This window comes from Pseudoliparis swirei, chromosome 20, assembly GCF_029220125.1.
Source record: "Pseudoliparis swirei isolate HS2019 ecotype Mariana Trench chromosome 20, NWPU_hadal_v1, whole genome shotgun sequence".
Taxonomy (NCBI): domain Eukaryota; kingdom Metazoa; phylum Chordata; class Actinopteri; order Perciformes; family Liparidae; genus Pseudoliparis; species Pseudoliparis swirei.
Genome location: NC_079407.1, coordinates 25,622,547 through 25,646,740, shown reverse-complemented (window position 1 = coordinate 25,646,740; position 24,194 = coordinate 25,622,547). Strand labels below are relative to the sequence as shown.

Below are 24,194 nucleotides of genomic sequence, written 5' to 3'. Positions count from 1 at the left end.
TAATCTAAAATGAAAAGAACGTTTCTGGGAACAAAAACAGAGCTGTACCAACAGGAGTGCCATTTTATTGTTAAGAGTCGTCATCATCATCATCATCATCATCATCATCATCAAACAAACTGAAGAATTCAACTTTTTAATAACTCATAGATCGAGATCATACCTTGCGCTTTGGGTGATTTGAGGGGGTATCCGTGGAACACGCCGGGCTGCATCTGCCCGCCGAACCCGCCGCGGCCTCCTGTGACCAGAATAAATACACTTAAATCATAATCAGCTAATACCAATAATAACAATGTAAAAAATACAAATAAATACTGTATATGTGTTTGTAATACAGCAATAACCATAAATAGAGTTACCTGGGTTTTGACCTCCCTGCCCTTGTCCTCCAACTGTATAAAATAAATCACATAATCCAATAAAACACTGAAATAATGGCCAGAACACACACTCATGATTTTAGCCTCATGTTTTTACTCAAGCTTGGTTTGAAATGAAAGAAAATTCAGTTAAATGTAATTCAATTAAGTTAATTATGACATCCTTTGTCCCAGAATCCTCACATCATAACAGGAACAATCATTGTTTGAATTTAAAAATAAGAGAAAACACTGGCCTTAAAACAAATAAAACTACTGTGGTCCAGCAGCATTCATTTTGGGATAAACTGCATACAGACAAATAACATACGTGGATATATAATATTGACTGCTACTTAGAAGTACATTTTGTTCGTTAATGCATTATATATATATATTCTCTAATTATTATATTCATTTTTTTTACACTTTAGCATTTTTTCTATTGAGAATATCTTTGTATTGTCTGTTGAAGAATTGTTCTTTTGTGTATTATCAATATATCTCTCTAAATATGTATTAATGTATATACAGTATATATACATAGTTTTCTCTTTGTATAACTCCAGTACTCCCATCTTTTGCTTTAAAAGAAAGTCAATAAAAACAAAGCCATTCAATAGTGATTGAAGAAATTAAAATTAAATCATGATTAAAAAAGTTTTGTATCTTACTTGACTTGGAATTTATATCAGTTCCCGTGGCAACCCCGGGCAGAACTCCACGTCCACCAAACCCTGAAGGAGAAAGCCCCACAATTCACGCCTCCATTAATCCATGTGCAGTCAAATAATGAGAAATAATAGCCGAGATTAATCTAGAAAATAAGACAAACCTTGTCCTGGGACCAGTCCACCTTGGTAAAGTCCAGGAATGCCGATACCTGCCAAAGCCAATGAGAGGACAGTCCTTCACTTCTACGTACTGTATCTACAGAGATGCTGCTGTGTTGGATAATTTTGTTGTGGTGTCTTTGCTGTTCATGTCATATTTATTATATATATTTATCAGTGAAACCCTCTTTGAAAGAGAGATCCTAAAATTGGAAGTTGGATTTTTTTTCATTAGTTAATTATTTCAGAGCCTCTTACTAGCAAAGAGAAGATAACTTTAATACAAACTTATAAACAGGGTTCGTACGGTCATGGAAAACCTGGAAAAGTCATGGAATAAAAAAAAGGTTATTTCCAAGCTTGGAATAAAATCCCCAAAATGTTGAAAAAGTCATGGAATTTTTTTTCAATATTCATATTATTCATTCACGCTGTTTGGTTTAAAGAATAAACATTTATATACATATTTAATCTTTTAATCAAAGTCTTTCATTCAAGGTCTACATGTGTATACACCGAGATTTCACAAAATGTTTGGTCATGGAAATTTGGTTTAAAGTCATAGAAATCCATTGGTCACCATGTGTATGAACCCTGCTATAACAACACATCAGAATATCTGTATGTATGCATGTGTAATGTAGATACTAAACATCCATACGCCCACAACCCATTATCTATGTGTTTCTTTTGTTCTGTGTCCTGTAAAACACATCAAATAAACTGCGTTGTATTTGAAGAGAAAAACCACATTGCCATGCCGTGACCCATCTGACACGTGCAATTAAATAAATACATATGACGTGGCTCTGCTGCCGAGTGAACTGCATCCTGTCTGTCTTCAGCCTTTTGAGTTTATGTATTATTTATTGTTGCGTCTGTACAACACCTGGCACTTTGGAAGCCTTCTTTGCAGCAGCAGCGGCACCTCCTGGAAGGCCCATCTGAGGTATAACAGGCACTAAAGAACACATCAAACATACTGAGTGACGAAAAAGACACATATTTATTTTATGTTGCTACGTCCAAACAACTGTAACTATGACTCCTGACACCCAAGAACTCTTTTAATTCTTTAAACTTATTTACATGAGAAAAAAGTTCAATCAGGGGGTTGGCGGTTCAATCCCCGCCCTAGTCGATGTGTCCTTGAGCAAGGCACTTAACCCTGAATTGTTCCCTATAGCTGTGTCTACGGGGTATGAACATGTAAAGTTTCTTTGTGTACTCAAAAAGGCGCTATATAAATTAAATGGATTATTATAGCGGTTTTCTATGCGGAGGCATCAAATATGTGCATTAATGAGGTAAATGTTACTCACAGTAAGTTAGGACTGACACTTTTTTAAATATTCTGAATTGTTCCCTATAGCTGTGTCTACGGTGTATGAATGTAACATGTAAAGTGTCTTTGTGTACCCGAAAAAGTGCTATTTAAATAAAATGGATTATTATAGCGGTTTTCTATGCGGAGGCATCAAATATGTGCATTTGGGTGTTAATGAGGTAAATGTTACTCACAGTAATTTAGGACTGACCATTTTTTTGAAATTCTGAATTGTTCCCTGTAGCTGTGTCTACGGTGTATGAATGTAACATCTAAAGTGTCTTTGTGTACTCAAAAAAGCGCTATATAAATTAAATGGATTATTATAGGGGTTTTCTATCCGGAGGCATCAAATATGTGCATTTGGGTGTTAATGAGGTAAATGTTACTCACAATAAATTAGGTCTGACCATTTTGTTGAAATTCTGAATTGTTCCCTGTAGCTGTGTCTACGGTGTATGAATGTAACATGATTGTAAGTCCCTTTGGATAAAAGCCTTTTGGATGTAGTGTCATGAAAAAGTACTATGTTCTGAGCCCAAGGTGGCTCTTTGTCTGAGAAATCTTTCGTCATATACAGGCGAAGAGCACACGAGATGTTGTCGTAAGTCCTTGGGAGGCAGAAATCACAGTATACCAAACACGAAAAGTGCAAAATGACATAAAAAAGAAGGATGAATCGTGCGTCTTGCCTCCAGCGGGCACTGCGGCTCCAGTTCCAGCGCCTCCGGGACCTGCTCCCGTTCCTGTTTGATTATTAAGTGAACAGACAGAATATAAATATACAATTTCAAGGATTTGAGGTCATAGTAATTGAACATCAGGGTAATAAAAACCTTCCAAACACAAAGTATTCCATATCGTTCAACATCTCCTGGCCGCCAGAGGGCCCCCCGCGACACCGAAAAGCAGCGATGAGCAGATGTGTGGCTCGACTGCCTGCCGGTGAGGTCAACCTCTTCGGCAGGTAGTCGAGCTCCTTACGCTGACCGTTGGTATTGAGAGTCCTTAATCTGGCTCTGTCACCACGGCTGAGTTTTTATCTAATCGGGAGAGGCGGCCAGAATGCGTGGCATTCCCGTTGCCTCATCAAATGCCTCATTTCTTTGGCTGCCCCCGCTGTGGAGGAAATGAGCTGTCAGCTTCACTTGCAGTGGAGTTTGGCAGCAGGATATAACACATTGGTTTGTTTGTTTAAATTGTTTTTTTTTTTTGGGTAAATGTTTCTGAACCTCCTCGTCCTTTGCCGGACAGACATTGCGCACCGCCTCGAAGTATGCGGCCCCGGGGAGACTCGGCGAGGGAATGTTTCGGATTATCTCTGCTCTCCTTTGCAGAGGAATTAATTGGTATTTTTGAGTGTCATGAAATGAGTCCACGCTGATTTCAAGAAACTGCAGTTTTTTGTCATTGCCAACTAATACTTTAGAGACGTGTCTTTGCCAATGTGGAGTCCTGGCCACGGTCGGGCCCTCCAGAGGCCTAATCAGCCTGTCTAATTCCAAGCAAATGGTGTGCACACACACTGCAGGAACCACATTGGATGTCAGTCGTATGGTAATATACATTGAACCCGATACACCCAAACGTCCCTCGATAAATCACACTCCACCTTGTGCACAGTGTACGCCGCACACTTTAAAAGTCTGGGCTGTGCAGGAAGTTCAAACAGTCCAAAGGTTTTTCAAGTACACCACATTAAAATGTGCACGTGTTTCGCCAAAACGGTGTTTTTCATGCCGAGTTAGCGTTAATGCAAAACATTCATTCGGGCTTTCTCATATCGTGGAAGCGTGCAGATCAAGTTCGTACAGTAGTCTGTCATCGGGCCAGGCCTCAGCTTACCTCCATGTGGTAGCAGATGGCCTCCTGCACCTGTGAGTAGGACGACCATGATGTCAGCGGTATTCATCAATGCGAAGGATTTATGAAATTACCCTCAAGGAAACGTAATTATTGCGCTTTCTTTATGTTCATGTCTCAGCGACGGCTTTTGATGTGGGACGATGATTGAAGCGAGCATGAAGCAAACTGAATATGTCTGCATCTGGGTAGATGACCACCATATAGCCAGTTAATGTGGACCGTACCTCTACCGATAACTCATCCCCCAATTTGAACCTTACGGTGCTGAATAAACCATACAAAAATATACCGTTTGACATTTGGAAGAGACCATCTTTTCTAAAATTTCAAATAGCATATACACCGCACAAGAAATATGAGAGCCATCCATGAATAAATGATGGAAGGATTTAAATTTAAAGTACATTTTGATGCACAAATCAATTTTACATAGCTAAAAATAAGAAGAAATTAGTCAAATGTCTGATTTATGCAATGTTCTGGTGCAGTTTCTATCTTCAAAAATCATAGATAATCATTATAAAGCAACATCTTTCCATCTGTCAATGTAAAAATACACTAAAAGTGGCAAAGAACTTAAAAGAAGCCCATTTCACCAGGTACGAGTGCACCAGGGGGATGCCATAGAGTGGCTGATGCCATAGAGTGGGTGATGCCATAGAGTGGGGGATACCATAGAGTGGGGGATGCTAAATGCAGTACAATAGGGTCTGAAATTGGAGCGTAACTTGGCCCATCTGACAGACATATCTTTGGAAGGTAAAGGATGCCATTATGTAAAATCATTCAACTCGTGGCACCAAGTACAGGTGGCATCACTACCTTTATGGGACGCTGTACCAATAAGACCTGTTAGCTGCCGCCTGCTGTACCTCTTTTAGCAGCCTTCTGTCCAGCTCCTGGGAAAAAGCCCCTGGCGCCGCCACCATATCCACCATAACCACCGTAACCACCGTAACCACCGTAAGGACCTACGTTAAAGAAGAAAAAAGGCAAAGATGAGTGAGGATTTTAAATGACGTTACGGAGAGGATATAATGTCGAACTAAATGTTTCACACATTCTCACCTCCTCCGTAGCCACCAGCTCCAAGACCACCGGCTCCTAGACCACCGGCTCCTAGACCACCGGCTCCTAGATGGCCATAACCTGGATGGGAAAGAGAGACAGGTAGTAGAGAGTATAGTTATAATTTGACTGGACTACAAGCTGCAGCAGAGGGCACGGAGAGTCAAAGAAAAGAAGCGTAGCTTTCGACACTGTGGCTTTAATAAGGTACGAGTGATTCATCCAGCAGTCATTATCCTTAAATAACAATAACCCAGTAAGTACAACAAAATGTCCATGAAAATTAAAATCAAAACACGACGTCTTACACAATATCACGTGTTCTTCATTAAGTTTGATTTTAAAACTGTATGTGTCGAGAGCCAAGGATTGTTGTTGACCCCCGCTGACAAACAACACGGGAGGAACATTTTATTTTCTTAAGCGTTAAATCATCTGGTTATGCTGTCCGCTCGTTCCAAGACCAACAGTCTGAAACTAATCGACGGGTGGCAAACGCTTTTGGCCTGACAATTAGTGATAAACAAACTTGGGGTTCTGCTTGCTGACGAGAACACGAAAAACATGAGAAGACTAAATGGAAAAAGTAAGTAAGGAGGGAAAGAAGCTAAAGTAAAATCACCTGCTCGTGGATTGAAAGACTGGACAATGCTTAGAAGTAGGTGCCCAAATGTACAGCCAAAAACATAATGAAAATAGAATATATATAATGTGCAGTAGTTCTATCAGGACAAAGTGAGTGCAGGTGGGATATGATTAAAATCAGAAGAACAATCTGTTATTGCCATTTATGTTTTCACATGCAAGGAATTTTGACAACTTCCTCCAGATAGCTGTCAAAGTGATGTATTCATCTTCTCTCGGGCTAACGAGAGACATGTCGAGCAAATTATTCTCGGAATTGTATTTCTCGGAGTTGTATTGAAAGAAGCTGCTAGGCGAACAAGTTCCCCAATCAGAGATCAACATGTTGGAGTAATGGCTGTTTTTTTCTGAAACAAGAGGAAATGTGAATCATGCCAGCAGGGGAACAAGGGAACTTGTTTTCATCAATACATGTGAGCCAACTAAATCTGGGGATGAGGATAAGTAAGCATGGGAATAAAGGGGGGGATGAGACCGGAGGGTGCAGGTAGAAGGAATGTGCTGGGAGAGAAAGTTTGGTGTTTCATGACCTAGCTTAGTCAAAAAATAAAAAAGTGGGCATCGGCCTTGGCAAACAGGACGAGCCTGCAATGTGAGCCCAGATGCTAAACTGAGCGTCCTCGCAATAATCCGACTGCTTCGGAGCTTTCAGCTCGATGTTCTCCTCGGTTGCTCAACCGTTCCCAGATGCACCTCGAACAGTACGACCGACAGCCATCAATTGTTCTATAAATCAGAACGATCTCGGACTTTCCCTTTTATAGTGTGTCTTGCACTGACTCAAGAAACATGAACTTATTCGTCTTGTTTTTGTCAGGTGAGCTGCATGTGCCGTCAAGATGTAAGATAATTGTAAACCTTTATTTAACCAGGTGAATCCTGTTGAGATTAAACATCTCTTTTTCGAGGTCGACCTGGACAAGACAGGCAGCAACATAGGAAACATGTAGTTACAAACAAAAAAACACAAGAAACACATAGTTATAAACAAAAAAACATAAGAAACACATAGTTATGGAAGAAAAAAAACACAAGAAACACATAGTTATGAACAAAAAAACATAAGAAACACATAGTTACAAACAAAAAAAACACAAGAAACACAAAGTTACAAACAAAAAAACACAAGAAACACATAGTTACAAACAAAAAAACACAAGAAACACATAGTTACAAACAAAAAAACACAAGAAACACGAAGTTACAAACAAAAAAACACAAGAAACACGAAGTTACAAACAAAAAAACACAAGAAACACAAAGTTACAAACAAAAAAACAAGAAACACGAAGTTACACACAAAAAACAAAGAGACGGCGACATAACAGAGTTAATTTAAGAAACATTGACATATTTAGGAACCTGCCTCCCTCTCTTTTATTATATATGTAAAAGCTGTAAGTGGTTTATCAGTTATTTGTTTTTAAGATATTCTGCAACATCATCCATGATGAGGGTGCAGAGGACACAAAATCCCTTTTTCCCCATTTCCGTTGTGGCATTTTGTAACGCTGAGCATCAGGAAGGAAACCGACACAAACGAGATCGCAACAAGAAATCACGGATCGCCGATGAAGTCTGAAACTCTTAAAAAGCAACTGCGGTCTGACTTGAAGCGTTTCCTTGACGACCGTTCCGTCTCATCGAACGGAGATGAATGCGTGTCAATGGAAGAGAAACATTCGTCCGTCCTCCGGCCCTCTGGCGCTCACACGTGCGTGACCCGGCAGCTGCAGCGCAGAGTCGACCAGCACCTGCCACGTTTAAAGCTCTCTCTCTCTGTCTCTCTCTCTCTCTCCGACTTGAGGCTAGGAGACGAGATGCAGACGCGGAGCAGGCGGAGGACGTGTTCCTGCGCCGTGAGCCCAGGCCTTGGGCGAAGTTTAGACAAGAAGAAAGGAAAATAAACTTTGCAGCCTGACGTCGGCCTGTTGTCAGGTCTCTGTGTGTCTTGACCTTGTTGTTGTTTGGCTGTGTCTGCTGTTATATATTTCATTTACTCCGCACGCCTTTGTGTTCTGTGTCTCTGACGTGATGTTTTTTAAAAATCTGTCCATTTCAACAGATCTCTCCCTTATTTGATTTGCTTTGTTTTGAGGTTGTGAGTCTTCTTGTTGCGCGTCTTGTGAGTACTTGACAACGTCTAAGAGGACACTCACTATTCTCACTTTTAAATTGTTTGTGCACCCCTTGGAAAGCGTAAATATTGTACAAACATTGTACGTGTCATCTGATGTTTTTAGGTTTGTCTTGCTACTATCTGCCTCTCGGGACTACAGATGAAAAAACTGCCTCTTTAGTATATTTACTTAAGTGATTTTATGAATGTGCACCGACTGTCCCGTTATCAAATAAACCAAAGTAGACACCGGGACGATAAAACGCTCTCAAGTAACTGGAGGTCGTGTATCTTCAAGGTCAAAGTGAGAGGACGTGCGAGAACAAAATCCGGACTGTTGTCGGTTTGACATCCATCCATTTTTCTTAGTACAAAAGCTCTCTGTTTAACCATATTTACACCATGCGTTTCAACTTAAACAAGCCCGCTTTTGTTGGCCGACTACGTCAGCTCACCCAAATAGACCTTCGCTCATGCTTATTGAAAGTCAACACCAATTTTGTTGCGGTTGTCAAAAGCCGCAGACATTAAACAGCCTGCACCATGACCCTGATATCAAAGCATCCCCCCCCCCTTTTTTTTTCTTTCTCTGGTGCCGCTGCCGGTGTTTGGTTGGTTGCCGACCAGCTGAGGGATTTCTGTCCGCTAATGTACTCGGATTATTCTCTGACTCGAGACATAATAGGAAGCCAGAGAGACCACTTGAAACCCCAAACTGCCTTCAGACCTTGGACCAGTAAACCCCACGAAAAAAGGAGGACGGAAACCCAACACTACGCAGGAGAGTCGGTGGGGGTGGGGGGGGGGGGGGGCCTCGGCCCGAGGAGATTGGAAGGTAAGTGATGCAGAACCGCGATGCATCATAGTTTCCCCAATTTAGATTCTTTCGTGCGCTTAAACCGCGGCCGATACTTGGCCCGCTCGCCAGATCCCATTCAGAAAAGGCCGCGGGGCTTCTGCAGAACGGCGAGGTAACATCTGGGCTGGTGTGGCAGGGAATAATTTGAGCCCGACATTTTGATGATTCATTTGTGGCAGGCTTGCTTGAAAATGACCTCAGTGAGGGGAACACGAGTCTGGACCTCCTTCTGACCACTAAGGAGTCTCGTTTTGCCTCCTTTTCGCTACCTATTGTCCAGTGGCTGGACGGCATGACGGGAACTTTCAGTGACCATGTCGTGTTCTTCAAACTCTGGTCCGTACAAAGTGATGGATGTGAGCCAGTGTGAACAGGCGGATCTGGTTTCAATCTCCACAACGGGATTGTCTCGCTTGTGCTCCTTTGGGGGGGTTTCGGTAAGCTAATCCTCCGTTTCTGAACCAGAGAAACACGAGAGACATGAATCAAAACATTGTCTTCGTCTCTCAGTCTCTCCGTCTTGTCCTCCATCCTTTTTCCTCTCCTCTCCAAAAACTCGTGAAGGGGGGGGGGGGGGGGTTGTATGCCAATCGGACGCAAGGTGCCAAACAGGAAGCCAAAACGTGAGAATTGAATGATGCTTCTTTCCATCTCCTCCACCTTTTCTCCACCCCCCCTCCTCCCTATCCCCATCCCTCTCTACTTCATGAACCCACTGGGCCATGTCGAAGGGGTTTCATTTAAGAGAGCGAAGAATTCCATGGCAGAGATCCACTGTAACCGAGGCGGACCGGCGGGAAAGCAGACGTCGGAATGTCCAGGTCATTTATTTTATTTTACCTCATTTTTAATGAGGCAAAACCACTGAAAAAAACCAATGTTTGTTTTCTGAAACGCGAACATGAGAGTCACAGAAGAAGTGATTCTTTAGCTCAACACGATCAACACACGAGTAACTAGAACGGGCACTCGGTAGAGCGCATACCTTCGCATATCACAAGATTGGGCATTGAATTCTGAACATTAGTTTCATGCCAATTGGATAACAATTGACCGTGCTATGGTAAAAAGAAGATGTTGACCTTTCCATGACCTTGACTTTGACCTTTGACCCAATTGATCCCAAAATCTACTCAAATGGTCCCCGGATAATAACCAATCATCCCACCAAATGTCATGCGATTCAAGAAGATTCTGGCCTTTTCATGACCTTGACCTTGACCTTTGACCCGATCGACCACAAAATCTAATCAAATGGTCCCCGGATAATAACCAATCATCCCACCAAATTTCATGCGATTCGGTTTAAAAAAAATTTTTTATGCAAATAACACGCATACAAATAAATAAATACATAAATAAATAAATAAATACACGGCGATCAAAACATAACCTTCCGCATTTTCAATGCGAAGGTAATGAGCAGTTGCAAGAAGCAAGAGAGGCGAATGCTGCGATGCCTCATACAGTGATGGAAAACTCCTGATGAGAAAGTCATCTTCAAAGGCCCTGCGGAGCTCCTCAGAGGATCCGCATGTTGCTGCGATTGACAGAGAAGATTTTGGTTCTTTGGTCGTGGTCCCAAATGACATTTTTCCCTTTGAAAGCGAAGCCTATCACGTCGGCCTCCGCTCGCCATGACACCATATATTTTTTTATCGCTGTCAAGATATCACACCGTTCTTCTTCCAAGTCGGTCAGACGGATCTCGTTCTTACGAGGCGACGCAGAACGAGAGCAGCGATGCCACGGAGTTAGGGTGAGTCCAGATCGCGTGAGACAAGTGGCCACGTCAAAATGTTCCCTTTACTTCCTCCCCCATCATCCTCCCCCCTCCCCCATGACCTCCAGTGCTCCTAGTTCACATGTCACATGTCATTTAGCTGAAGCTTTTATCCAATGTGACTCACAATAAGTCAATTAAACCACAAGAACAAACTCAGGACAACAAGAATCAAGAAAGTAACAAAAATACCATAACTAATACCATAACTAATACTTTAAGTAAAACTATAAGTAATATCATAAGTAATACCATAAGTAATACTATAAGTAATACTATAAGTAATACCATAAGTAATACTATAAGTAATACCATAAGTAATACCATAGTAATAACATAAGTAATACCATAAGTAATAGCCATGTAATAACATAAGTAATACCATAAGTAATACCATATACAAGTAATACCAGTAATACCATAAGTAATACTATAAGTAATACTATAAGTAATAGCATAAGTAATACTATAAGTAATAGCATAAGTAATACCATAGTAATAACATAAGTAATACCATAAGTAATACCATAGTAATAACATAAGTAATACCATAAGTAATACTATAAGTAATACCATAAGTAATACCATAAGTAATACCATAAGTAATACCATAAGTAATACCATAAGTAATACTATAAGTAATACCATAAGTAATACCATAAGTAATACTATAAGTAATCCTGCTGTCAGTGGGGAGCTCGTTCCACCAATCAGGAGCCAGAACAGAAAACACCTCGTCTCTGTTGTGTCGTCACGGAGCAGCGATGGCTGTGAGGAGCTGGACCGGTCGCATGTTGGAATAATCAATCATTCACACAGATGACACACCGACTACACACACCGACTACACACACCGACTACACACACAACGTCTCCCCGCTCCTTGGCGGCGAGCCTTTTATTGAGTTTGCTTTCCCTTTCCATGGAGTCATTGACACTATCACCGAGAGGTCCCGAAGGCTCAGCCTCCATCTTTTCCAGATGACCCCGAGTGTACGACTGTCAAAGCTCCAGCAGACGAACAAGGGAGCGAGTCTTGAGGTCTCCTCGTCTCCTAACATCTTCCCTTTTTGGGGCAGCGTCCAGATCCAAATCAGTGTAGCCATTGTTAGTCGGGGCCATATTTTATTTATTGCAACACAATGAAGAAGAGATTAAGCTCTGCTTTCTTACGTTTGTAACTACTTCCAGCGATGAAGCAACTTTGGATGGTTGGCATGAGAACGCGTGCATCGTCTCGGAGGAGTCTTCCCCGCCTCAAATGAACGTTCTCTGTTGCCGTGACGATGGATGTGGGTCTCGAGCACTGCCGCCGTGCCAAACTCCTGTGGGTCGCTTTGCCCCGCTGATGTCTGAGGAGGTCTGTGAGTCTCTCACCTCCACAAACACACGATTGACTTCAAACACACCTGTGCCAAGACCAATACCACGGCCCCTTAACTCAAACTGTGTTCATGTGTCCACCATGCATGGGTTACCTCATCGCCACTGAGTTTGTGATGTTAAGAACAAGCTACGCCCGGGGTGTCGTGAGGCCTATTCTAGGGGGGCTTCAGCCTGTGGAGCGCCTGCGTGCGCAACCGGGCGATACAACTTAATTTACTCGATGGATTCGAGCAGACGTCGCGCTCCTGCTGTGTTGTGGCATGAGGAGGAGGAAAAAGGGTTTTGGGCTCACAATATAAGGAAAGATTACTCCGAATACCACAATCTATTCCGCAAATTGTGTCTGGATGGCGAGCGCTTTCAGTCGTACTTCCGGCTGAGCAGGAGTCAGTTGGAGTCGTGTTTCGATTTAGAATTATAAAGCTCTTCATAATTAAATACTGCTAATATGAGCGTCTCGTCGGGAAAACAGGAAGGAAAGCCCGCCTCTTGCTTCATCCGATTGGCTGCCTCGGGCCTCTTTCTTGATCTAATTGGCTGCCTTGGGCCTCTTGCGTGATCTAATTGGCTGCCTCGGGCCTCTTGCTTGATCCGATTGGCTGCCTTGGACCTCTTCCTTGATCTGATTGGCTGCCTTGGGCCTCTTCCTTGATCTAATTGGCTGCCTTGGGCCTCTTCCTTGATCTAATTGGCTGCCTAGGGCCTCTTCCTTGATCCGATTGGCTGCCTTGGGCCTCTTCCTTGATCTAATTGGCTGCCTTAGGCCTCTTTCTTGATCTAATTGGCTGCCTTGGGCCTCTTCCTTGATCTAATTGGCTGGCTTGCGCCTCTTCCTTGATCTAATTGGCTGCCTTAGTCCTCTTCCTTGATCTAATTGGCTGCCTTAGGCCTCTTCCTTGATCTAATTGGCTGCCTTAGGCCTCTTGCGTGATCTAATTGGCTGCCTCGGGCCTCTTGCTTGATCCGATTGGCTGCCTTGGGCCTCTTCCTTGATCCGATTGGCTGCCTTAGGCCTCTTCCTTGATCCGATTGGCTGCCTTGGGCCTCTTCCTTGATCCGATTGGCTGCCTCGGCTGAGTGTGACATTGATGAGCTGTACGTCTCCGCGCCTCACGCTTAAAGTTGAGAATATTAAAACTTTTATTTGCGCCTAAAAACGCTAGAAAAACACGCCGCGCGACATTTAAAAGGCGCGCATGAAAGGCAGTACCATCGGAAATCAATGGTTTGGCTAGCGACACATTTTTGAAGGTCGCGTCTGGTGTGATCGAGCCCTTAGTTTGCCGGAACAGTTTTTATTGGATCACTGTGACCTGTTTGATAACTTATATTGGTCAGATTAGCTGTAATCGTTGTAAAAGCCGCAGTCCCAAAGTGTGTGACAAGAAGTAGCGGCTGCGGTAACTATCGACATCTCTCTATTCTTGGCATTAATATATATTATTATCATATTTTATCCATTGAATGGTATATTTGACACTGAACTAGTTCATCTTTATCTCAGTAATAGAGGACAAATGAGCATAAAATATCACTATGACCCAGAAATCCTGTCTCTAACAGTGGATATCCGGGGCCCCCCAAAGAATATGGCATCCAAAACATAGCCGGGCATACCGCTCCCCCCCTTTCTTTGAATCCTACAAACGCCCCTGAGCTACGCTATAAGCTTTCAAGTCGACCAAACACGTTTTTCCTCCAGCTTTAGAGCCTCCACTTCTAAAGGAATGTCACATTTGCTTTGCCAAGACTGAGCCCCCCGAGTCAGTCTGAGAGGAGTATCCCGTATCCCCGACCCGGAGCTCATACCGTCGCACATTTTAACTTGGCGCACGCACGCTAACCGCATGTACTGTAAAGCTATACGCAGATGAAAGAAACAGTGTACAGTGGTGAACCGCTACATGCTAATAAGAATATTTCCCGTCTGGCGAAGTTGAATTGTGCAAATGATGCATCGAGGGGCGAGAAAAACAAACACGACAAACAGCCGCGGAATGTAAAGTTGGCCGAGTGCGTTTCCTCCTCCAGATGGTCCACATGTGCATCGGACTGTAACGACTCGAAAGCATTTCATGCACAGGCCGTGACGATTGTGCGGCCGTGTGAGGCATTTCAATACGACAAACATATTGGGTGTTTAAAAAAAGGACAAAATCTAATTGCCGTTGACAGCTTGTTACCAAATTGTAGATTACATGTTTGTAGAGGTATTGCACCACGGGCCAACACATCAGGACACCTGCTGCGTACGGTCAAACATAAGGTATTTACAATGAACTTCTTCACAAGTTATTTAGTCCAGCACTAGGATAAGTATTGAGGTATCTAGAAATCCAATAGAGAGATAATGTCAGTGAGTCATATCATTTCAAAATTCAAGATATATCAACAACAAAAAATCGTCCAACTGTAGTGGGAACACAAGATATAGCAAAACAAATAATTAAAGAATAAAAGACTAAATGACTACAGACATCTAACGCAGTGACTCTATATAAAGATCATAATCCATTTCAAGAGGATAGCGTTGCAGCCTGTGTGAGTGTTGCTGCTCCAATAACCCAGAAATCATAAGTGAAATTACTAACTCATCCACAAATCTACAAAACACAGTTTTAATAGTTCTATAACTACAAAACAGGGATTTAACCGGTGATCGGTCTCCATGGACTCTTTCTCCATTGCTAGGAAAGCATCAATTAGGGCAAAGGAAGCAAGGGAAAGGTTGTGAGAGACTAACCCAATGGACATTATACTGGTGGTAACACGCTCACGAGGTTATTGAAGACCCTAAAAACGACATCCGGTGACATCATTCAAGAAAAAAATAGTTCGGGAAGCAACGTGCATTTCCAATGAGAACAAACTAAAATTGCGATGGTCGTGTTTATAATGGATGAGCCGAGGGTGGGGTTACAACACATAAACAATCTCCTCTGCAGACAGTTCGAGTTCCAAAGATATGAAAAGCTTGACACACCGAGACTGAAAATGGGGAGGAAAGATAAGCGGGATAAGAATAGAGCTTGGCTAATGTCATGTGTCTGTGTGCTGAGGATCTGTGTCTCCAACGTCTGGATACTTATCGAGTATCCGTATGTACGAAGAAACTCACGGTTATAAACGTGCAGATGCAACAAGCAATATTTCTATACAAAGGCCTTGAATTGAGTAGAACAAGCTTGTGTTGGCCACAGGCTGTGAAAACTTAAAACCAACTCTACTTAAAACCACCTCTACTTAAAACCAACTCTACTTAATACCACCTCTACTTAAAACCACCTCTACTTAAAACCACCTCTGGACTTAAAACCACCTCTGGACTTAAAGCCAACTCTACTTAAAACCACCTCTACTTAAAACCAACTCTACTTAAAACCAACTCTACTTAGAACCAACTCTACTTAAAACCAACTCTACTTAAAACCAACTCTACTTAAAACCAACTCTACTTAAAACCACCTCTGGACTTAAAACCAACTCTACTTAAAACCACCTCTACTTAAAACCAACTCTACTTAAAACCAACTCTACTTAAAACCAACTCTACTTAAAACCAACTCTACTTAAAACCAACTCTACTTAAAACCAACTCTACTTAAAACCACCTCTGGACTTAAAACCAACTCTACTTAAAACCAACTCTACTTAAAACCACCTCTGGACTTAAAACCAACTCTACTTAAAACCAACTCTACTTAAAACCAACTCTACTTAAAACCAACTCTACTTAAAACCAACTCTACTTAAAACCAACTCTACTTAGAACCAACTCTACTTAAAACCAACTCTACTTAAAACCAACTCTACTTAAAACCAACTCTACTTAAAACCACCTCTGGACTTAAAACCACCTCTGGACTTAAAACCAACTCTACTTAAAACCACCTCTGGACTTAAAACCAACTCTACTTAAAACCACCTCTGGACTTAAAACCAACTCTACTTAGAACCAATTCTACTTAAAACCAACTCTACTTAATACCAACTCTACTTAAAACCAACTCTACTTAAAACCAACTCTACTTAAAACCAACTCTACTTATCCAACTCACTATCCAAAGCGCATGCAGTCTAGCACATCAGCCTCTGCAGTAAATATTTACGTAGGAGGCTGTAGTTTGAGGTGCTGCTGAGTTGTATTGCATTACAATGCTGTGGTCGGCTCTTATTATCAGTCTCACATTGTCATCGTTGCAACACAATTAGAACAAGAAGGTCTACGACGAGCATAGATGGGTCCGGCGGATCGCGGAGGCTCTCTTAACTCAAGGGAAGCCCCAAATGAGCTCCTGCCAACCAGCATTCAATGTATTTCCTTTACTCATTACTGTTATAAATTCACACACATCCCCCACGCACTCTACGTAACGCTCATCCTCGTTGATCAAAGGGATGGAAAAGTATAGCAGATGGAGGAGTAGTTCTTCCATCTGCTATGTGATATCTATAATCTAGGCGAAGAGATGACGAAGTAAATTGCTTACAAATTGTGATGGCTCATCTAATTATTCATTGTTCGCAGATAAATTGGGCAGACAGCGCGTTGTCTTTCTATCGTCTTCAATCTGTGTTGTTCACGGGGAGTCGATTGGACACATGTGGGAGATATCCCACCCAGAAACCATCTCAATCCAAAACAGACCATTGGAATGATGAAATTAGCAGTAACCTCTAGGGTGCTCGTTTACGGACTCAAAGCCTTCCTGAAAGAGACAACTTGGCGTCCGCAGAGTGACTAATGCCGTGTCTCTTGCTGATACGTATGAATGTGCATCTTTGGATTTGCATCTCTTTAGTAATGAAATCCTGCTTTAACGGTCATAGGACCAGTAACTCGCTTAATGGGTTTACTTCACTAAACCAGCAGTTCTTAACCTCGTTAACCTCGGGGAACATTCAAATAGTAACACCGTATTGGTTTAACTAATTGTACTTTTTTTCCAACCACTTTCGTCTTCATGTTTTGGTTTTAAACAACTTATCCATAACTTCCGCTCCAGGCTAGCATCCGGCTTGTAAAACACCCGGCTGACGCATTACCGCCACCAAGTGGCGGGAAGCTGTATTGTAACTAAGTGTCTCACGGGTACGACTCGCTGGAGATCTTGGCACTCAGAACTTCATTTTCCAGGACACTTTAACCTGCTGGAAATTCACTTTGGTCACTGCCTTTTGTATATATTTTGTTTAGTCTGTATATTTAGTATTTTAGTATTAGTATTTAGTATTGTGTTTTGAGTTTTATCTTTATTAATGCTCTAATATGCACCCGCTGCTGTGATCCTGAAATGTCCCCACTGGGACCAATAAAGGAATATCTAATCTAATCTAATCTCATATAATCTAAATAACAGTAATATCTCTGGTGTCTTCAATTGAGAACTCGAGGGCCAAAAACTGAAAGTTGTTTGCGGGCCCTCTAGGTGGCGATCCACAATTAATGGCAAGGGATTGGATAACAAGTATGTCGGATTTCGTAAAAGTTATTCGTCAGAAACGGAACATAATATTAATCCATCCATCCGCTAAACAACCAATAATAATTGTGTTTTTGTTGTCTTAGAAAAAGCCCTTTCTGAGATGGCGCTCCACAGAGGGCGACGTCATGAGCTCTCGACAACAGGCGCGCGCGCGGCACAGGGAGGAGAGCTGAGACCGAAGGCTCGCTTTTTGTAGCATCGGAAGGCTAACACTCCCAATCAATTGCTCCATACTGTGTTTCTGTGAAACCTGGCTGGGGCGGAAAGACTCATGGAGGAGGAACGCCCGCTCGTCAAAAAATCCTGGTGTACCGACAGTAAGATCATATCAACATCTAATGTATCATTGTGAGTGTTGTGTATCCCCCTCCGCTAAGGAGGAGGCTGCACTGAAGGAGCTACGACATGATCAGTGAGCATGAAAACACTCATTATTCTGGGAGATTTACCTTCCCACCAGGGAAATAAAACACTGGACCAATGCTACAGCAACATCAGGAATGCCTTCTCAGCTGAACCAAAGGCTCAAGACAAAGCCAGTACTCAGAACCTTTAACACCTGGACTGATGGGGCACAGGCTAGCCTTCAGGGCTGCTTTGAGGCCACAGACTGGAGCACCTTCAAGTGACTACATCAGCTGGTGTCGTCCCTATGTGCACCTCCCAGGACTGTCGTATGTTCCCCAACCAAAACCCTGGTTTAATGGAGACATAAAAATAACATCAGGAAGAGTCTGTCACTAACTACAAGAAAACCACAACAACCACAGACCCCGTGATCCCACCCTTCCAGACAGCCTCAACTACTTTTATGCCAGGTTCGACAGGCTGAAGCCCCTGTGACCCCATGGACTCACACAGGTCCTGAAGGCCCTGAAGAGGGTAAACCTCACAAGGCTGTGGGACCTGATGGAGTTCCCCCAAAGTCTCCTCCATCATCATACCAGTCCCCAAAACCAGACACATCAGTGGAGGACGGGTGGCAATAGCTCTACACCACACTCTGCAACGAATGCTTTTCCTGGACTATAGTTCTGCCTTTAATACCATCCGCCGGAAAACTAATCAAGAAGCTGACAGACCTCGGCGTCCCAACTCCAACCTGCAACTGGATTCTGGACTTTCTGACAGAAAGACCTGCTGCCTGAGCCCCAAACTATTCACCCTGTACACCCATGACTGCACCTCCACAGGACAACACCATCCTCATCAACTCATCAAGGGAGCGGGATGAGTCGGACTACAGGACCCTGGTGAACAACATCCTGGTCTATGGAACCTCATCCTCAACACAAACAAGACACTTCAGGAAGAACCCCTCTACAGCCTCTCATCATCAAAGGGACTGAGGTGGAGGGCTGACAGTACAGATTCCTGGGAATGCAGGTGACATCTGACCTGAGCTGGACTCGGCTTTATTTCATCAGGATGCTCAGGAAAGCTGGTCTGAACCATCGCCTCTCACCCAGGCCTATAGAGGACTGATCGAGACCGCGGAGAGGATCACAGGAATCATTGGAGACTCACTTCATCCAGCAGTCAGACTGATGGCACAACCAATCAGTGCAATAGCCCCACACAACCTTCCCCAACATCTGAACATGTGCAATATCCCCATATCACTGTCCCCTCCCCCTCCTTCTTTCCTTTTACAAGCCAGGTACAGCACTAGCCTACTTACCTACTTATTACTGTTTATACTGTAAATATTGCATACATACACATTAGCACACTATGTACAGTGTTTTTTGTACGGTGTTTTTTTTTTTAGCTATGTTTCATATTTCTATTATTGTTACTGTTATTATAGTGTGTTGTTTGGAGAACCCTGCAAAAATAATTCCGATGTGTCTGGACTGCTGGTCTAGGTACAGATGGCAAATAAAAAACCTTAAACCTTAAACCTTATATATAAGGAAGCTCTTCTACGTGGTACCACCACGTTTCTACAGTAACCTAGAAGGGACAAACCAAACCGGGGCGAAAGGAGGGGTGTTTCCTACACAGCTCCTTCAATAAAAATGGTAAAAAATAATCTCATATTCTTGAAGCATATCTTTTCTCCTGGACACAAGCCGAACACTGACTGATGCAGAAGATAGATTCAACCAAAAACAAAGCAAAGGCAATACTTCCCAAGTAAGGCTCTGCTGATCCCAGCCAAAATAAACCTCCACCAAATCCTGGATATTACATAATTTTCACAAAAAAGGCTTTTCCTGAAACTCTTGTTCGTGGTCCGGGGCGTGGCCCTCCGGTGGGACCTTTCTGTAACCCGCTCCATGTGTTATCAGGACTATAAGACCATTGCTATTGGTTCCTTATCTTTCTAAACACAGAGGTGAGGCTGAGATTGTATCGGCAATGCTTGAGGAAATTAAACGACCGGCTAAACATCGCTCGAGCACCAAATGCAGCGCAGACTGCGATACGGCAAAGGAAAATATGTACTGTATGTTATCAGAGAGAAGGCCGTGGTACATTCTCAATACGGAGGTTTCCAGATATTGTACGAGTCGGACGATACGATAACATTCATCAGCGCTCTGGCGAGACGTTAATGGCCGTTCGCACTTTGCCAATCGTCACTCCCTCACACAGCGGAGGCGTGTCGGCGTCGGGGATAAGGAAAAGTTGGTGACAACCAATCAAAAGACTGTTTCTCTTTGGCCGGTGCCTTGCATCGGTGTCGGTCGCCCGATTCTGTTGATGTGTGAAAAATAACTTCTGTTGTATCCACCCCATAAAACACATGATAACTCCTTCCTACCAAGACAGTGTATTCAGTGCTGAGGAATGTTCCATCTCATCTGTTCACCCCTATTTCAGGACCGCTTTACAGCTCTTACCGTGTTCTACCATACTGGAAGAACACAGGGTTGTGACTGGAACTTCAAAGTATTTCATACAACTGACAAAGTACACATATTTAAATGTACACCACTTTCAACATAAGTCGGTACAACGATGATAAATGGACCAACGTACCTGGTTTATGGGGTTTTCCACCTTGTCCTGGAGGGTGAAAACAAGCAAAATGAGTGTGAGGCTATGCTTGTGCCCTGTAATATTGAACTATTGTATGTTTGTATGCATGCATGTAGGCATGTATGTATTTATGCATTCATATTTGTATGCATGTATGTATTTATGCATCCATGTATGTATGCATACATGCTTGTATGCATGCATGTAGGCGTGTATGTATGCATGTACACTACCGTTCAAAAGTTTGGGATCACCCAGACAATTTCGTGTCTTCCATGAAAAATCACACTTTTATTTATCAAATGAATATAAAATATAGTCAAGACATTGACAAGGTTAGAAATAATGATTAATATTTGAAGTATTAATTTTGTTCTACAAACTTCAAGCTCAAAGGAAGGCCAGTTGTATCGCTTATATCACCAGCATAACTGTTTTCAGCTGTGCTAACATAATTGCAGGGGTTTTCTAATCAGATATTAGTCTTCTAAGGCGATGATCAAACACAATGTACCATTAGAACACTGGAGTGATAGTTGATGGAAATGGGCCTCTATACACCTATGGAGATATTTCATTAGAAACCAGACATTTCCACCTAGAATAGTCATTTACCACATTAACAATGTATAGAGTGTATTTTTGATTAATGTTATCTTTATTGAAAAAACAGTGCTTTTCTTTGAAAAATAAAGTCATTTCTAAGTGATCCCAAACTTTTGAACGGTAGTGTATGTATGAATGCATGTATGCCTGTATGTATGCATCCATATATGTATGTATGTTTGTATGTATGCATGTATGTATTTACTGTATTAATGAATACAGTGTACATGCATGAATGTATTCATGCTTGTATGTATTTATGCATCCATGTATGTATGCATGCATGTAGGCATGTATGTATTTACTGTATTATTGAATATAGTGTATATGCATGAATGCATGCATATATGTATTCATGTATGTTTGTATGTATGCATGAATGTATGCATGTATGTATTGACCGTATAAATAAATACAGTGTATACGCATGCATGTATGCATGTATTTATGCATTCCTGTATGCATGTATGCAACTCGAGACACAAGGAATGGAGATGAAGTTAAGAGACGTACAACCCTCATGTTTCATCGGTAGGCGGTTAACACTCAGTTTTTTAAATCTCGTCATGCTGCGTACAGAAACTGCATTAAAATGCAGGTATCTGTTCATACACATTACATGCTGATTGGGTTGAAGTGTCTGCAAGGCAATTTTCGTCATCTTCATACCTGCACCCAGTCCTCCAGCACCCAAGCCACCATGCCCGCCCCCTCCGGGCACCAGACCCCCTGGCCCCACACCACGGCCTCCGCCTCCATAACCTCCTTCAATAGCGAAAGGTGTGGGTCAGTGGTTAGAAGGTCTGTCTTTCAATCAGAGGGTTGGCGGTGCAATCCCCGCCCTAGTCGATGTGTCCTTGAGCAAGACACTGAACCCTGAGTTGCTCCCTGGAGCTGCGTCTCCGGTGTGTGAATGTAACATGATTCTAAGTCTCTTTGGATAAAAGCCTCAGCTAAATTTAATGTAATGATCAATATTGGCATCGGGCATTGTCGTCGTCAATGTATCGTTTACTTACATTCTTCGTGTCACGTTGTCGTGTCATTTACACTTACGGGTTTTTATTATTAACATCCTGATCATTACTTACCGCTGAGAAATGTGTTGCAAATCTCAAATCTGATTATTTTTTCTCCAACAAACTGTCGAGCAACACAAGAGCGGTTGGCTCCACGCACGTTCATTGTTTATTGCCACAGCAATATAACGGTGTTATAATTACAAGGAAGTCTCGCCATGTGTTTCCTTCAGATTGGACCGAGTGTAGACGGGGGGAATGTGTCTGGAAAACTTATTTATTCTTGTTTTAGTTAAAATAACCCATTGGGGTTCTTCAAAAGAAACAAATTACAAATAGCTCGGGAAAAATATATATATTAAAAACATCATAATTACAAACAACACATAATGTCTTCCTGCAGTCGAGGCTTGCACGGGGAGAGCTGAAGCCAAGACACGCCCTACAGGCGGTGGACTGTTACTACATCATGTGCAATGACGAGATGAGTTTATCTGTTATATACACATAACTGAGATTACCATATGGAAAATATTTCATTCATAAAGAGCTAAAGCCAATATTTCATATATATATATTTTTCCGTAGGTATTTGTAATTTGTTTCTCTGTTTTACGATCAACCTGGAATAAAGTTCAATAAATGATTGAAAATATAAAGTTACATTACATACAGAACTATTGGATAACCGTAAAGCAATGAATTAAACATTTGATTCATCATTAAAAAATCTATCCATAACCGATTTCTAAATATTTTTACATTATTATTTCCTCCATAGACACAAACCAATTTTTTTTTTTTTTTAATCATTGAACATAAGTGCTCCATATTTTACAGTAGATGGAAAAACAATAATAAATCTAATGTCTGTTGTACTCACCTGCAGCTTTAGCTTGTTTATAGCCCACGGGGACTCCTCCAGAGGACCCTTGAAAAACAATCATGCAGAGTGGAGTTATGGAAGTCCTGCAATTCATCAATAAACCAGCTGACCTCCGTCCTACTTTCTCTCAGAACACCAGGAGAGTCTACGCATATTAGTTTTTTTTATATTAGGACGGAGCAGAGGTCCATACAGACAGTGTCTGTGTGTGTGTGTGTGTGTGTGCTTTAAGATCCATGTTCCTGTTTCTAAATGTGACTGTACTGCAATGCAAGTAATACAGAAAATACACAGTGTATGGAACTTTGAACACAGCATTATTAATACATTTTGAAACGGAGGCATTATTTATCTATGTTTATGAAGTCATCTGACAATCTTACAATTTTGGAAGGATTTTTTTTTTAATTATGCGTTTCATTTTTTAGTATTTTTTTTAAGGGGATATACAGGTATATACAGGACTGTCTCAGAAAATTAGAATATTGTGATAAAGTTCTTTATTTTCTGTAATGCAATTAAAAAAAAAAAATGTCATGCATTCTGATTCATTACAAATCAAACAACAAAATGCAATTAGCCTTTTATTCTTTTAATATTGCTTGTTATGGCTTACTTTAAGAAAACTCTAAAATCCTATCTCATAAAATTTTAATATTTCCTCAGACCAAGTAAAAAAAGATTTATAACAGCTGAGTGTTTGTCAAGGCTCAGGAAACGTTAATTAGACAATTCAAGTGATTTGTTTAATACCCTACTAGTATACTTTTCATGATATTCTAATATTTAGAGATAGGATATTTGAGTTTAAATAAAGAACTTCATCACAATATTCTAATTTTCTGAGACAGTCCTGTATATATATTTATATAAATATATATATATTTATCTATATATATATATATGTATCTATATATTTCATATATATATATATATATATATAAAGAAGTTTGTGATACTA

At 41.6% G+C, this 24,194-nt stretch overlaps 1 protein-coding gene across 1 annotated transcript in view; it reads right to left on the bottom strand.

The window, feature by feature from the left end:
- Positions 1–24,194, bottom strand: part of LOC130211334 (elastin-like) — a 67,359-nt gene that overhangs the window by 30,942 nt on the left and 12,223 nt on the right. Inside the window, exons 3-14 of the mRNA XM_056442072.1 lie at positions 23,231–23,278; positions 21,998–22,093; positions 20,723–20,749; positions 5,457–5,537; positions 5,261–5,359; positions 4,368–4,397; positions 3,215–3,268; positions 2,085–2,156; positions 1,198–1,245; positions 1,037–1,099; positions 363–395; positions 164–241 (exon numbers count right to left, since the gene is read on the bottom strand). Coding sequence (XP_056298047.1) covers positions 164–241; positions 363–395; positions 1,037–1,099; positions 1,198–1,245; positions 2,085–2,156; positions 3,215–3,268; positions 4,368–4,397; positions 5,261–5,359; positions 5,457–5,537; positions 20,723–20,749; positions 21,998–22,093; positions 23,231–23,278 — 729 coding nt within the window. The remainder of the gene's footprint in view (positions 1–163; positions 242–362; positions 396–1,036; positions 1,100–1,197; positions 1,246–2,084; positions 2,157–3,214; positions 3,269–4,367; positions 4,398–5,260; positions 5,360–5,456; positions 5,538–20,722; positions 20,750–21,997; positions 22,094–23,230; positions 23,279–24,194) is intronic.